This window comes from Aulostomus chinensis, chromosome 6 (genome assembly GCF_037954235.1).
Source record: "Aulostomus chinensis isolate RoL2024-O1b breed Wild chromosome 6, RoL_Achi_v1.0, whole genome shotgun sequence".
In the NCBI taxonomy this organism is placed as follows: domain Eukaryota; kingdom Metazoa; phylum Chordata; class Actinopteri; order Syngnathiformes; family Aulostomidae; genus Aulostomus; species Aulostomus chinensis.
The window spans coordinates 13,702,089-13,716,113 of record NC_141325.1 but is presented as its reverse complement, the minus strand read 5'-3'; the positions used below and the strand labels follow the sequence as shown (position 1 = coordinate 13,716,113).

General features: G+C 42.1%; 2 protein-coding genes across 3 annotated transcripts; one reads left to right on the top strand and one right to left on the bottom strand.

Annotated features, from left to right (window-relative positions):
• Positions 1-704: 704 nt before the first annotated feature.
• LOC147260193 (cell division cycle protein 20 homolog B-like) lies at positions 705-13,671 on the top strand. Of its 2 annotated transcripts, none has more exons than XM_086206647.1 (10): positions 705-1,027; positions 1,431-1,487; positions 6,533-6,734; positions 8,203-8,319; positions 9,575-9,786; positions 9,921-10,015; positions 10,236-10,464; positions 12,009-12,141; positions 12,226-12,349; positions 13,237-13,671. In XM_086206647.1, exons 1-10 carry the CDS (start codon positions 995-997, stop codon positions 13,268-13,270), a joined length of 1,236 nt encoding a protein of 411 aa, XP_086062773.1. In that variant the 5' UTR covers positions 705-994; the 3' UTR covers positions 13,271-13,671. The 2 variants fall into 2 exon arrangements, with proteins under 2 accessions (XP_086062773.1, XP_086062772.1); XM_086206646.1 differs by having other exon boundaries at positions 12,016-12,141; positions 13,237-13,664.
• gpx8 (glutathione peroxidase 8 (putative)) lies at positions 2,333-5,779 on the bottom strand. Its single transcript, XM_086205381.1, has 3 exons — positions 5,512-5,779; positions 5,097-5,358; positions 2,333-3,443 (listed from the first exon to the last, which is right to left on the bottom strand). The coding sequence occupies exons 1-3, from the start codon at positions 5,716-5,718 to the stop codon at positions 3,280-3,282; spliced, it is 633 nt and encodes a 210-aa protein (XP_086061507.1). The 5' UTR covers positions 5,719-5,779; the 3' UTR covers positions 2,333-3,279.
• Positions 13,672-14,025: the final 354 nt, after the last annotated feature.

Here is a 14,025-nt window from a genome sequence, read left to right as displayed (position 1 = left end):
CCCGGACCCGCAAAAGTGCCACCAGCAGGAGCGTTTTAGTTTTTACTTGGCAATTAATATTTGGCCCGAATGTGAACACAAAATAAGATGCGAAAAAGAGGAATCAATTCCATCAAAAATAGCCTTCCTTTAAAGTTAAAATTGTTAAAACAATGAGGATCTTCCCCCTCCTCTTCTTTTTATTCTTCTTATAATAATAATAATAATAATAACAATAATAATCTATTTTCTTTTTCAATATATCATAGAGGTGGGTTACACACATTAAAAACGTGATTTTTTTCAATAAATACGCAGTTAATGGCGTATGAAAACATACATCAATCAGGACATATTTTTAAGCGCCATGTGAACATAAAAATTGATTCAAAACAGTAACACGCTCCAACAAAAATCCTGGTTGTCATCAAATGCGCAGCACCACGTAAATTAACAAGAAATATAAAGGATAATTTTAATAGAGGAAATGCACAGACACCATTACTTGCAGCATTCATAATCTAATCCTGATAAATGAATGGAATTGCATACTTCCGAATACAAGAGTGCAAAAAGGCTGTAACCATGACAGCTTTAGGTTATACATTAGCAACTTTCGGTAATAATGACTAGGTTTGTTATATGCTAAACTCGCATCAGCCTTGAACAAAGTTTTTAACTGATAACACGCCGCGTTGTTCTTTTTTTCTCTCTTTCCCCTCTAAATTACGGCGTCTATTTGTCTCCAGTAGAAACCAGGACGCGGAGGGAATCCCTGCGACCAAACACTTGATTCAAAACAATCAACTTTCTCCGGCTAACCGCCCAATAGCGGAGAGGAAGAGAAGGACGGTGCTTCCCGCCCCGTCGTCCGCCCCCGGGGGAACTATTTAGGAGCGCAGCCCGTCCAGGAGAGGAGACAACAGGTGCGCGGGGCATGAGAGGCCGGCCTCCTCCTCCACCTCCTCCAGGCTCACAGCACCGGGAGGAAAAACGCTGATTGCGGGGACGGAAAATGCGTCTGAGAGGCGAAGAGTCAACTGAACAGGTGAGAAACTTCTGTGAGAGTGTAAAAATAACCTTAAATGAGACAGAACTGCTTTCACTCCTGGTCCGTTGCTGTTGCTGCTACTAGGCAACCATGCACTTCAAACTCTAAACACATGGCTAGACCGCTTTATTATTACAGATTATGACTAAATATATGAGTGAGACAGGTTCAAAACAACACTGATGAACTGTAATTGTATGGAATCTATGATCCCCATATTTAAATGTCTTAAAATCATTATTGCACCAATAAAATTCATTTTAATGTGGCACAAGAGCTTATTATAATCAACAAGTGTTTCCATTTTTGCTTTGCTTCTTTCTATTTAGTTCCTTTTTTTGGGAGGGGGGGGGGTTGTTAAATTATGAGCAACCACCTAAAGTCTTGTGTTGATACACAGGAAACGATGAGAAGAATTCCAAGAAACTGTGTCGGGAAGAGGAGGCGTACTCTCCAGGTAAAAGCAGAAATATCCCACTGGTTAGAAACAGCACTGAAAATGTGACTTTCCTCCAGGTTTGTTGGCTGCAGCCTTCAAGCTTAGCTGCTAGTGACAGTGTGGCAGTGCACTGCTGCTGGCTGTGTTCTCTTACTGACAGCCGTCAGCTGCACTCCTCACTGCTACCATCATCTGACCACACACACACACACACACACACACACGCTGATGACCTGGCCACATGTGGGACATAACAATTAGTAGGACACATGCAAGCAGCTTTGAAATCAGCCTAGTAAAAAAAATATTCATGAAGTCCAAAGCAGGCGTTTGCATTAGCAGCACCGTGACCGGTTGGGTGGCAGTGCTACGTTAGCTGACGGAACCTCAGTCAGCTCACAGTGCTCTGCTACCTTAACAGTCACTCTAAACTGCTGAAGAATCCTCTACTGGTTTCAGGCACTGTGCTTCTTCTCAAACGTGTGAAAGAGGTTTATTTTGTGGCAGATGTGAGGAACATCTGGTGTCCTAACTTTTAAGGCGTATTTGATCCCTTGCTGTTTTCAAAGGCAGCTGGGATGGTGGGTGGCTGGGAGGCAGTGTCTTGTTAGCTGGTTGAGTCTGGTTGTGCCAGCTTACTTGCTGCTGCCCTCCAACTGTTCACCTCAGCCACCAGCGTGTCTCCTATCAGCCCTCCATCAGCACCGCGACCGTGCATCTCCTTCTTAAGATCTTGAGCTACACGCTGAACGAGTGCAGAAATGGAGTGTTACTTTGTTCACCTACTACATTTCTAATGTTGTATTTCACTTCAACGCATTTATTTCACAGCTTTATCAAATTTATATTTTCTCCATATATAGTTTAATAATAACTTTTTATGATTATTTCTGTACCAACAACAAGCACTGACATTTTATTATATAACTGAACTGTAAAGAAATATGAAAATGATTAAATGAGGCTTTTGGTTACTGAAAAATAAAACCAATTGCTTCTTCGGACCACTAGATGGTACTAAATCTAAAATTTTCAGTTTTCCCTGCTTCAGTAACAATTGCAAAATGGATCCGTTTATACAGATAAAACACGTGCAGTTGACATGGTTTTCCATTAAAAACAATGGGTCTAACTGACAAAATGGCAATATGTGATATTGTACATCACCAGGAAATTCCCTCCAGTACTAAATTGTGATTTGAATCTTTTTTTTTAACTTGACTTTGATTGCAGGAATTTTACTTGTAATTGATCACTTTTTATGGTTTTGTGTTGGACTTGTTGTCATTCACAAAATATCTCAGGAACAACTTTAAGGGTATGCCTTAAAATTTGGCCCAAAAGTCCACTGGGATTCAAAAAAACAAATACTTCCACGACTGAAAAATTATTTTAGAAATGTCAGTCAACGATAATCGGTTTTACAGAGCTTCAGCACCAATATGCCTTTGTGTTGCTTCACTGTAAAATGCATTTTAATGTAAACATTTGGCAGAAATGGTACAAAGAACAGAGGAGGCCAAGCTAAACATCGGAAATGTGACGGAACAATATTTTAGTGGTCATTAACCGGAGAGTTCATCATGGTTGTCATTCTTAACCACAGGATGGTCCCTGCCACACGCATGTGTGCACACACACACATACACACACACTAACACACAACAATCTGATGAGCCTCACACAACTTCCATCCCTGCTGAATCTTTTCGTCCTGCTGGTGCAGAGTCACCATCCAGCTGCAGGTCCAGTCACAGTCTGGTCAGTCCAAGCTGGACGGACGGACACAGTATTCTACCAGGAAGTGCCATCATAGCTCCACACGCTTTTTCAGGATGATTTCTCGCACCAGAGTTGTGGCCTCTTGGCGAATGCTCTCTATCGGCTCGTCTGTTCGCCAGAACCGCACCACTTTCCCCTCAGGATTGATGAGAAACTTCCAAAAGTTCCACTTTGGAATTTTCTGCACAGAATCTGGGAAAAAAAGGAGAAAAAAGAGAGTTGTCAAATATTCAATAGTTTTTTTATAAAGACTCATCCGGGCGGCGTTTCGTCATCTTTGCGAGCCTGTGTCCACCTAAGTATTCTTTTATTTTCCAGCTACATTTCCCTGAGCTCACCTGAAAGCACCCATTTGGGAACTTATGACACATGATAGGTGTAGCATTCGGTTGCTATGATACCAAATATCTGCAGAAGTAAAAGTGTCCTCACAAGGTACTTCCTCCTGTCTTTGTTGTGGACAACAGAGGGAGAGAAAACTGACCCGACAAATTCGTATAAGTTCATAAGATTTTGTGGGCAAAGAAGCATGGTGATGTCATTGTTGTTCATTGTTCATATTATTGTTGTACGTGCAGGATGTGGAGTATGTCCCGCCCCTATTCAACTGTGATTGGACAGTAAAAAGTGACAAGAGACATTTTACAACTCTTAGAAACTGGAAGAAAAAAACAACAAAACCAAACGCTCACGTCGCTGACATCTATGGTACAGCTTAAAAAATGATCCACTGGCCTTAAGAACAAAAAGAGACGCTGGCTACAGGAAAGAAGGCTTCGGTGGAATCAGGCTCTGATGCGGTGGGATGTAGTTCTGCAGAGCGGCAGTGAACTCCGCTGATACAATCGGTAAAACGCCAAAACAGAGCAGTTCATGTCATTAGTTGAGTACCGCGCTATTGTAAGATGACATGAAGTATGAGGGGCTAGCACGAGTCCAACTTTGCCTCTAGTATCGGAAGGCAGTACTATTACTTGATGCAGGAGCTCAGAGGGGGAATGAAATCTGCATTTTGAGCTAAAAATGCAAAACCAGGTTGATAGAGCCAACATGGTAGCGATCAGTTGCTAATATAGGCCACATATGCAGCTCAATGCTAACCTGACTACAAAAAAAATTATGTATATGTACATGTATGTGAATTATTAGTGTATGGCAGCAACAATTATTCTCATTATCAAACAATTTCTTAAAAGTAAGAAAATAAGGAAAAGTCTGTCAGTTATTGTTTCTTCGAAACATCGGTGAAATGTCTCTTTTGATCCAAACAACAGTCAAGTATTGTTTTATGTATAAAGGCTTCAATTATTCATATTTCAAAAGGGGCAAATGTTTAGTACCTTTGCTTTAAAAAAGCAGCAAAATGATTGAGTATAAAATTATTTAAATATTTGTTGTAGATATATTTTCTTAAGAGAGAGAAAAAATCCTGTAAGTCACTTGGATGAGCAATCATATATTTGATTGACAAACAGTATGGATCGGCATTATCAGGACGCAGGAACTGCATGTAAAATACACACAAATCTTTCAAAAGTCACTCAGTTCAGAGGCAACTTGCATCCTGGACATCTGAGTAGTATTTTTATATTTAGTTTTAGGAGTTTGTTCAGAAATAAAGATAATTTAATAGAAAAAAAGCTGTTTTAGGTGGTGACAATGATCAAAGTTAACATGTCTCTGTAAATCAGGTGGTAATGGAAACATGGTAGCCCTCAACACTAACATACCCCCCCCCCCCGCCCCCATCACCACCACCACTACCACCACCAACCCCGCGACCCTTCACCTGATAAGTGGTATTAGAAATGGCAGGATGGATGGTTCAGTTCTCGATCCGTCTACCTGTGAGGAACTTGAAAGCGGGGTCTGCCTCTGAGCCCATTATTTTGATCTTGCTGAAGAAGGGGAAGGTCACCCCATAGGTGAGCTTGGCGAAACTCTCAATGTCCCGGCTGGTCCCGGGTTCCGTGTCCCCGAACTGGCCACAGGGGAAGGCCAGGACGTTGAAGTGAGAGGTGCCCAGCTCCCGGTGGAGCTCCTGCAGGGACTTGTAGTTCGCCTCCGTCTGCTCGCTGTGACTCGCCACGTTTACAACCAAGGAAACCTAGAAAAGAAGCGAAACAACCCGCAGTGGTCACGTATAAATGCCCCAAACCCGATTTAAACCATGATGGCAGAACTTCTGGACAACTTGGTCAAAAATTTGCGCAGATTTTGTCCTCATACACTGGAAAGACTGGTGATGATGTGGACCTACTTTTCCTCGGTACTTCTCCAGGGAAACCATCCTCCCTTTCACGTCTTTGACTTCGAAGGAATAAAAATCCTGCGGTTTTCTCGGCTTCACCAGCTGAGTCTGCAGGAGGAACAAACAGCCCACACCGACTGTCATGCTCAACAAAACTCTTAACTTTTTCGCTTTTGGGTTGGAGGACTTGGCAGGGTAGCCCCCTAAGGCCTCCATCTTGGAGGGGGAAGAACACTAATCTTCCAGGTGGGGAGGAGAAATCTGCCCCAAAGTCTCGAGGGCGGGCCAGAGGAGTGAGCTGCGTAAATTCTTACGTAAAACTCAAAGAAAATCTCAATACCGGAACCGATGGTTCCTACAAAATAAAATTAATGTTGAAACGTCTTTATTTACTCATTTATCTAATGCATTTATTTACTTTTAAATTAAAGTCAACGTATTTTCTACATGAAATAAACAAAACTGTTCAGGAACTAACTGTGAATTGAATAATTCAAAAATAATTTCACATGCAACATTGTTTAGATACTTAAATTATTTCATTCTGGTTGTAATGGGATTTTTTTTTTTCATTTTCAGATCCATTTGTAAAAGGAATGTGTTTTTTTTTAAGTAATTCTTTAAAGTGGTTGCCTTGTGACAGTGTAACGTTTAAAATAAACGTAATTTTTAACACAGATAAACAAGTAAAAGTAAGTAAACTGAAACAAATGGTTAAATATTTCAAAATCATTTAATATTTATTAAAATTATTACATTTTTTGATTTTGATTTTTTTCATTTTTAAATATTTCAAGAAGAGCTTTTATTTGTTTGTGTAGCTTTTAAAACTTACTAATTAGGCTACTTTGTTGTATGTATAATGTGCATTTTCTATGTAAAATAATACAAAAGAGAAATTAAAACAAAACATGCAATTCATAGTTATTGAACTTTTGTTAATGTTAATCAATTTAATTTAATTATTTTAAGATAGGCTGTTCAAACTATGTTCTTAATGTGTTGTGTGTGTGTTTTGTTTTGCTTTCAGGGAGACAGCGACATACATCATGCGTCCTACAAACGGTTCAGGAGGTGGATCATTCAGAAGTCTAACAGCGAGGGTCCGGTTGCAAGTACACCTCTGACCTCTGGGCGACAGTGTGACTCAAGCTTTGTGTTTGATTCTGTCTGTCAGAGACTGGAGTTGGATTCTACTTCACAGCAACATGAAACAGCTCTTGGAAACAAAGGTGGTCCATTACATAAACAATCCATCACACCATAAAGGACAATATGATCCACTGATCTCACACTCAACACTGTTTAATTCAGTGCTGTACTGTATGAGGACGCATTGCTGTTCTCCTAATTTCCTAATAATCACAATTTACTACCCTGAACATATTTAAATGTGTTCATGTCGACATTTTTTTTCAAAGGGGCATAAGTAGTAGTGGTATTGTCTTGCACCAGCTCATTGCTTTTGCACTGGACAACTTCTACATGGAGCCCCCCACCCCCCACGACCTTTAACAGGATAAGCGGTAGGAAATGGATGGATGGATGGATGGATAGATAGATGGTATCTGCAGCACCACCCTTTGACAGCACCTGGCACTGTGGTTTTCAGCCGGAAAATCTGCGCTCCTCCTTGCTGAGCCTACAGTACCATGGGAAGAGGGGTTGGAGGCTTCCTACAAGAGGAAGAGAGCAAAATGTGCAGACTTGGCAGAGTGCAAGGAAGGAGGATGGAGTGTCAATCCCTTCCTGGTTGAGGTGGGAGCCAGATGATACGTTGCAGCCACAACACATCTGCTCAAGGCCCTGGAGTGTCAAAGGGCTGAACTTTATGAGGCATCCAGGGAGCTGTCAAAGGAGGCTGAAAAAGCAATCTCCTGGCTGTGGTTCAGTAGATGGGATAAGGAGTCGGGGTGAACAGATCCTGATGAAGGTTAGCTGCAGGAAGTATCAGGGAGACATCCCCGCTCACTGCCCGGGGACCAGGAGATATTCAGGGTTAAGAGACAAAATATCCATGAGCGGTGGTCCCTAGCTGATGATTTTACAGCTCAGCAGGCTCGGCACCATTTGGGGTGCAGCAGGACTAAGGCCATGTAGGAACAACACCTATCTGTGAAATGAGTAGCTGATTATTTAAAGATTAGTGGGCACTTTTGAGGGCGGCACAGTGGTGCAGTGGTCAGCACTGTTGCCTCACAAGAAGGTTCTGGGTTCTTTCTGTGTGGAGTCTGCATGTTCTCCCTGTTCCTGCGTGGGTTCTCTCTGGTACTCCAGCTTCCTCCCACAGTCCAAAGACATCAAGAGGGGACGAGGCTGATTGATACTCTAAATTGAATGTAGGTGTGACTGTGAGTGTGAATGGTTGTCTGTCTATATGTGTTGGCCCTGCGATGGACTGGTGACCTGTCCAGGGTGAACCCTGCCCCTCGCCCAAAAGCTGCAGGGATAGGCTCCAGCCCCCCCCCCCCCCCCCCCCAACAGGATAAGTGGAAGAAAATGGATGGATGGATGGGCGCTTTTGAACCAGGTCCCAGGACAACTGACCCGGTTACACCCTTTTGTGTAATCTGCTAACACATACAAACGGACAGACATCGGAAAAAAAAGACCTCCTTGGCAAAAGTTATGCTTTCGGTGTGAAACATTTGTTTTATTCGGAGTATTTTTTTTCCTGTATGTCATGTTTTTCTATGGCAGGTTTAGATGAAATCATAAGTGACCCGCAGCCATTTGCCGTCCTGGATGAAGACTCAATGAGTGTGCAGGGGATGTCACTGGAGAAGTTGGCTGCACCTTCACTGCTAAATGATTACTGTGAGAGAAGATCTGTTGTTTACTTTCAAAAACATGTTGAACTAGAAGGGAAATCAGAGAGCACAGAACACCACCATGACCAATATTAGTCCTCTCTTAAATAACCATTTAGTAAGATTCACATTTATAGATATTATCAGCGTTAATCTAATACTTGTTTTCCCATGACATGTTTCCTAGTAGAAATTAATGTAAATATCAGAAATGTTAAAGGTGCACTCAGCCTTGTTGCATGGTTCCAGCGCCATTTCCTTTTTGTCTCAAATCTTAGGTGTCTTCCCTTGATCCGCTAGCTGCCTGCCCCCTGAATAAACAATGAAAAAGTCCGGTCTCTGGAGACAACACAGGGCTCACAAATGACAAACAAACACTGCGTGCACAGGATTTGTACATAAACATATCAAACCATGATCCAGCCAATTGCCAACAACATGGTTGGGGTGGGGGGTTAGTCTGCTTGCATACATTTGGGAACAAGCAGAGTTGACTGAGTAGCGTAGTTGCTGTGACACTCGTAAACCATTTTTCAATGTCATAGTTTGTTCTTCCTAGCTTACTCTGTAGGTCCTAGCTAGCACTAGCATGGATACCAGGAAGGACAAATTCTACAAGAAGTGTCTCTTTCGCACAAGCTCCTAAAATAATTTTCAATATATCAGCGGAAATTCATAGCCTAACAAAATAATTTAATTTCAATAATTTACAGAAACACAGGGCGAGGGGCGACCTTGCTCTGTTTTTGTTTAGTATTTATAATAAACATCAGTGGAAGTGACGTCAGGCAACATCACTTAGTGCACCTTCAAAGATCTGTCCTGTGTTTTGAATCTGCTCCCAAATGGCCTTTACCTCTCCTACTCCACCCGTAACCAGTAAGAGGAATGAACAACCCAAGAAACTTAACCTCATTGATGGAAGACATACTTTTACTCAGTTTTAAAGAGTTAAGTTAGCCCGTATTAAGCTGTGATTATAAAATAACTCAGTTATGGTGCCCTGCAAAATGTGATCCAAATTTTTAAATTCTTTCGGTAAACATGTCGAAAAGTTCTGAGGAGTACTGAGAATGTTTTGAAGGGAGAAAACAAAGTTGACATAACTAATGTTCCAATGTATCACAGCCCCAAGCAGAAACCCTGCATTCACTCATCACCTCTAGTGGTAACATGGGCACTCATCATCATAGTCCACATTCTTGATGCAGAATGACCTTATGTCAATATTCTCTCTCTCTTTTCCATTTCTTCCCTTTCAGACACTAATCTTCTTGACTGCAGTTGTAACGGTATCATCGCCTTAGCTCTGGGCTCTACTGTTTACATCTGGAATCCAGAAACACGTTCTCTGATAGGACATTTGGATTCCAGGCCACCACTTGTACGACAGCCCCACCAGTCTGTCTCATCTCTGTGTTGGAGCAGAGATGGCCGAGCTCTCTGTATTGGGACCAGACGAGGGGAGCTGCAAGTAAATGTTTGGATTAGAGGAAATGAGGACTTAAACTCACTGTGGTATTGCAAGGGTCGTGTGAAAGCAAATGCAACACTTTGCTGAATCAGCAGGATTAAGGTTTGTGCATCTGTTCTTCTTCGACTCTGTAGGTGTGGGACGTTGAGCGAAACCGGACTGTATGTTTCTTCTCGCCACATCTATCTGTGGTTAGAGCTCTTTCCTGGAAACAGCAACTACTTAGCAGGTAGTGGTGTGTTACTTCTCACAATTCTCTGCTCAAAATGAGGTTTACATTTTTTTTTTTTTTTAGTGTTCTTTTAACTTTATTCACACCGGGATGATACAGAAGTTGGTTTTTAGTCATCACATCTAGTTGCACCAAAGGAAATGTAGCTGGTGTAAAAAGTGAAACAAACTTAGGAGTTGTATAAAGTCTTTAGAAATAATTTTCCACTATTTGACAGTGGCTCAGTCCTCGGACACATTCATCACCATGACCCCCGGGCCCCAGCACCTCTGGTGGGTGCAGTCTTCCAGCAGCAGGGTGTCTGCAGCCTGCAATGGTCATCAGATGAGGACTGGCTTGCCAGTGGCTCAACAGATGGACTCCTCAATATATGGGATAGTGACATCATAGGGTTCTCGAGATCACATCAGCCAATCATCACAATGAAACAGCCCAGCGCTGTTAAGGTATGTTTTATGGGGGTGTGCAACCAAATCCATACTGACCAACACAATTTTTTTAACATTGTGGTCTCGATGTGACACATCCACTTTAAATGTAAAGCTCCTCTATGTTGCTTTGTCAATTTTACTGAATCTATGGTGCAGTAAGATTCACTAGTTTCAGTCTTTTATCATAACAGAACCGTTGTTGTGCTTTATCTAATCCACCTTAGTATCATTGAGATTGCTTTTGTCCTATTTGTGAAAGCGACTAGAAAGTTAGGTTTCTTTAAGCTGTGCTCAAAATTCTACTGGGTAGGTTTATTGACTCAATACAGCACACAAACACCAGTTCTTAGGGGATACATCGGTTGCATTTTAAAAAGGGGAAGAAATAGACCACAAAAACAGGATAAAATGCAATGTTAAAAGGGAATAAAAGATTAAAACCAGTCCAAAGAGTGTCAATGTCCAAGGGCCCAAAGTGTAATGTGCCTAAAAGTCCCATCTGTGACGCTCCTGCGTTCCTGACGTCAGCTGCCACTTGCAGCGTAGACCTCCAGCAGGTGTGGGCGGAAAGGAAGAGGAGAAACCAAACCAGCAGATCCTTCGACTCACTTATTTCTTCTCAGAAGTTCCAACAAAAGTAACGAATAGGGTCTAAATTTAACTGAGGGGGTGGCCTAGTATAACACCCAAAAGCACTACGAATAAGTCACACCATGAATTTAAACAAATTAATAAATCAAGCACAACGCAAAGGAAAATCATTACACAAACTTAAGCAAATAAATGGTAGATCGCAAACGAAATATACCAAAGAAAAACATGAAAACAAGAAGCGGCCCTCCCTTTTAATTCCAGTTCGGCAGGTTAACTCTCTGATGAAGTCAGCAGCTGGGCGAACCGGGCCTAAACCACGATCACGTTCACCCCTCCACTTTCCCACTTAGCGTGTCTCCCTCTCTGCAGCAGCGGGCGTCTACTGGTCATGCCTGGTGCGGTCGAGCTGACGTGGCTCTTCCCGACCACTTGAGTTCGGTCGATCCGGCCGTCGGCTGGTTGGGACTCCCGTGGTTTTCCCCGAACTCGTCGGTCCCGTCTCTGTCTGCTCCACTCCTCTCTGCCACAGCACCTGTCGTCTCACCTTTATTTTTCACCCGCACACCAGACTCGCATGTCTCCATAGGGCTGGTTGAAAGGAGTTGGGCTCACTGCTCCAAGCCGCATGGGCAAATCAGCATCCTCCTACGGAACGCGCTCACACGCACGCAGAAGCACTGCACTCCTGAGACATTTTTGCCGAGAGAAGCTCAGGACCAGTAAATGCATACAACCAGCAAACAGAATCAGAATTGTGCATGTTAGTTTTGTGTCTCCAAGACTCGTACCCGTCACAGGGCCTTTGACCCTCTAAATTCTTTTCAGTTCATTCAGTTTCAGTGGAGTTTTTCTGGCTAGCTTGAAGAAATCCCTTCAGTCGGTCCCAAGATTTCATGTAAAGACCTTCTGTGAACAGTCTCTGTGTCCGTGTAACACAGACCATGTTTGTGATTCCACTTTGTGAGTGTTTAGGCGATGGGTTGGTGTCCATGGCAGAGAAAGATGATCGCAACAGGAGGCGGATGGAAAGATGGACAGCTGAGAATATGGGATGCAAAATCAGGAGCGTGTGTTACTTCTGTCCACACAGACTCACAGGTTTGAGACTTTTGAGAAAGTGACAGAGTGAAACGCTGACGAGGCCGCATTACTGAATTAACACTGTGATAATTGCAATTGCAGATCTGTTGTCTACAATGGGCAGAGAAGAAGAGACGCCTCATCACTGGCCACGGCCTCCCCTATCACCAGGTTATCTGCTGGGACTGGGATTTCCCTTCACTCAACCCAACGTGCCACCTAGAAGGTAAATAACCTGAAATACAACTGATCCGCATCAGCAGACCTCAACAATCCCTGTAGAACTTTCGCTGAGCGATATTTACATAACAGCGTGAGTTCTGGTTATTCTTCCGTCATCTACCGTCGTCTTTAGAATATTCATCCACATGCTCTGCTGACTCACTCTTGTCCGAGTCTTCCTAGTAAATGTGAAAGTACAGCATTGACGTCATGGCATTTGACAAACGTTGTCACACTTTCCTATAGTAATTAGGACAAAAGACTTACAAGAATAAGACTTCACATAATGTGCCACAAAATATAAAAGCTCTTTAAGACATTTTATATTTCACGAATATTTGGCAAAAGAATGATAAATGCAGATTCGAGACTTATTATTTTATGTCTTGTTGCTGACATCTCAGCTAATTTCCTGCAGCCATTTTTCTGGCTCTTGCATCTACAAACCAACAGACTCTGGTTGGCTCATTAGGGCCGGAGCGCTCGACAGTGTGGAAGCCTTCTTGTTTTTCAAAGACTTTTTTTTTTTTTTTGGGATTTTCCTCCTCAAATAGCAGCAAATGTTTAAATACATTTTTTTCTTTCCAACTGTAAAGTCTAAAAACCTCTCATATATCATCGTGATTCACATCTATCCTGTTTATTTCCATTATCATTTGTTCAAGCTAGTGATGTCGTGATATACTGCTACAAATGGTAACTGATACTTTTAAAATCGATCATCAGACTTGTGTGAAATAAATGTCACCTAAACAAGAAGAAAGAAAATGAAATCTAACTTTATTACTTGGTAGTACTGCAGTACTTGAGCTGTGACAATGACAACAAGACATTTATAAGGAAACAGTATACTGATCCGTCAAAGTTCATCGATGCTGTTGTTGTTTTCAGGGCATTCAAATCGCGTCCTTCACTTGGCTGTTAATCCCGATTGTTCCCAGCTTTTCTCTGCTGGAGCGGATCAGTGCTTCCACATTTGGGCTGTCTAGTTTCCTCATTTGGCCACCGCGCTGCCGATCTTGGGAGGCGAAAGTTGTTGGCATCTGCTCAGACATTTGTTAAACCTACTGACTATTTATAACTCCTGACATCTACTGTGCAACTCTTGTAACTCTGGTAATCACCCACTGCAAAGATTTTAATGTACAAAGTTGTGTGATATGATATTTTAATCAATCCTTTTTTTTTATACGAGAAATCAAATTATTTCCTGCACCATTTATTTGATTTTTTCTGTTCCAGCCAAAAATCTATTCAATATTCTGCATATCCACACATTGAATGTAACTTGCAACCCAATAAATATCGCTTATCTTATAATCTTATAATATGTCCTGACTATTTTATGGATTTTTTTTGATGGCTTTGATGCAATTTCTTTTTTTGGGTCTCTCTGGTACTCCAGCTTCCTCCCACAGTCCAAAGACATCAAGAGGGGACGAGGCTGATTGATACTCTAAATTGACTGTAGGTGTGACTGTGAGTGTGAATGGTTGTCTGTCTCTATGTGTTGGCCCTGTGATGGACTGGTGACCTGTCCAGGGTGAACCCCGCCTCTCACCCGAAGGCTGCTGGGATAGACACTTATCCTGTTGATGTAGGTTGGACATCAACAGGATAAGCGGAAGAAAATGGATGGATGGATCATTCATGAAGTTATCCAGGTGAAAGTCAACATGG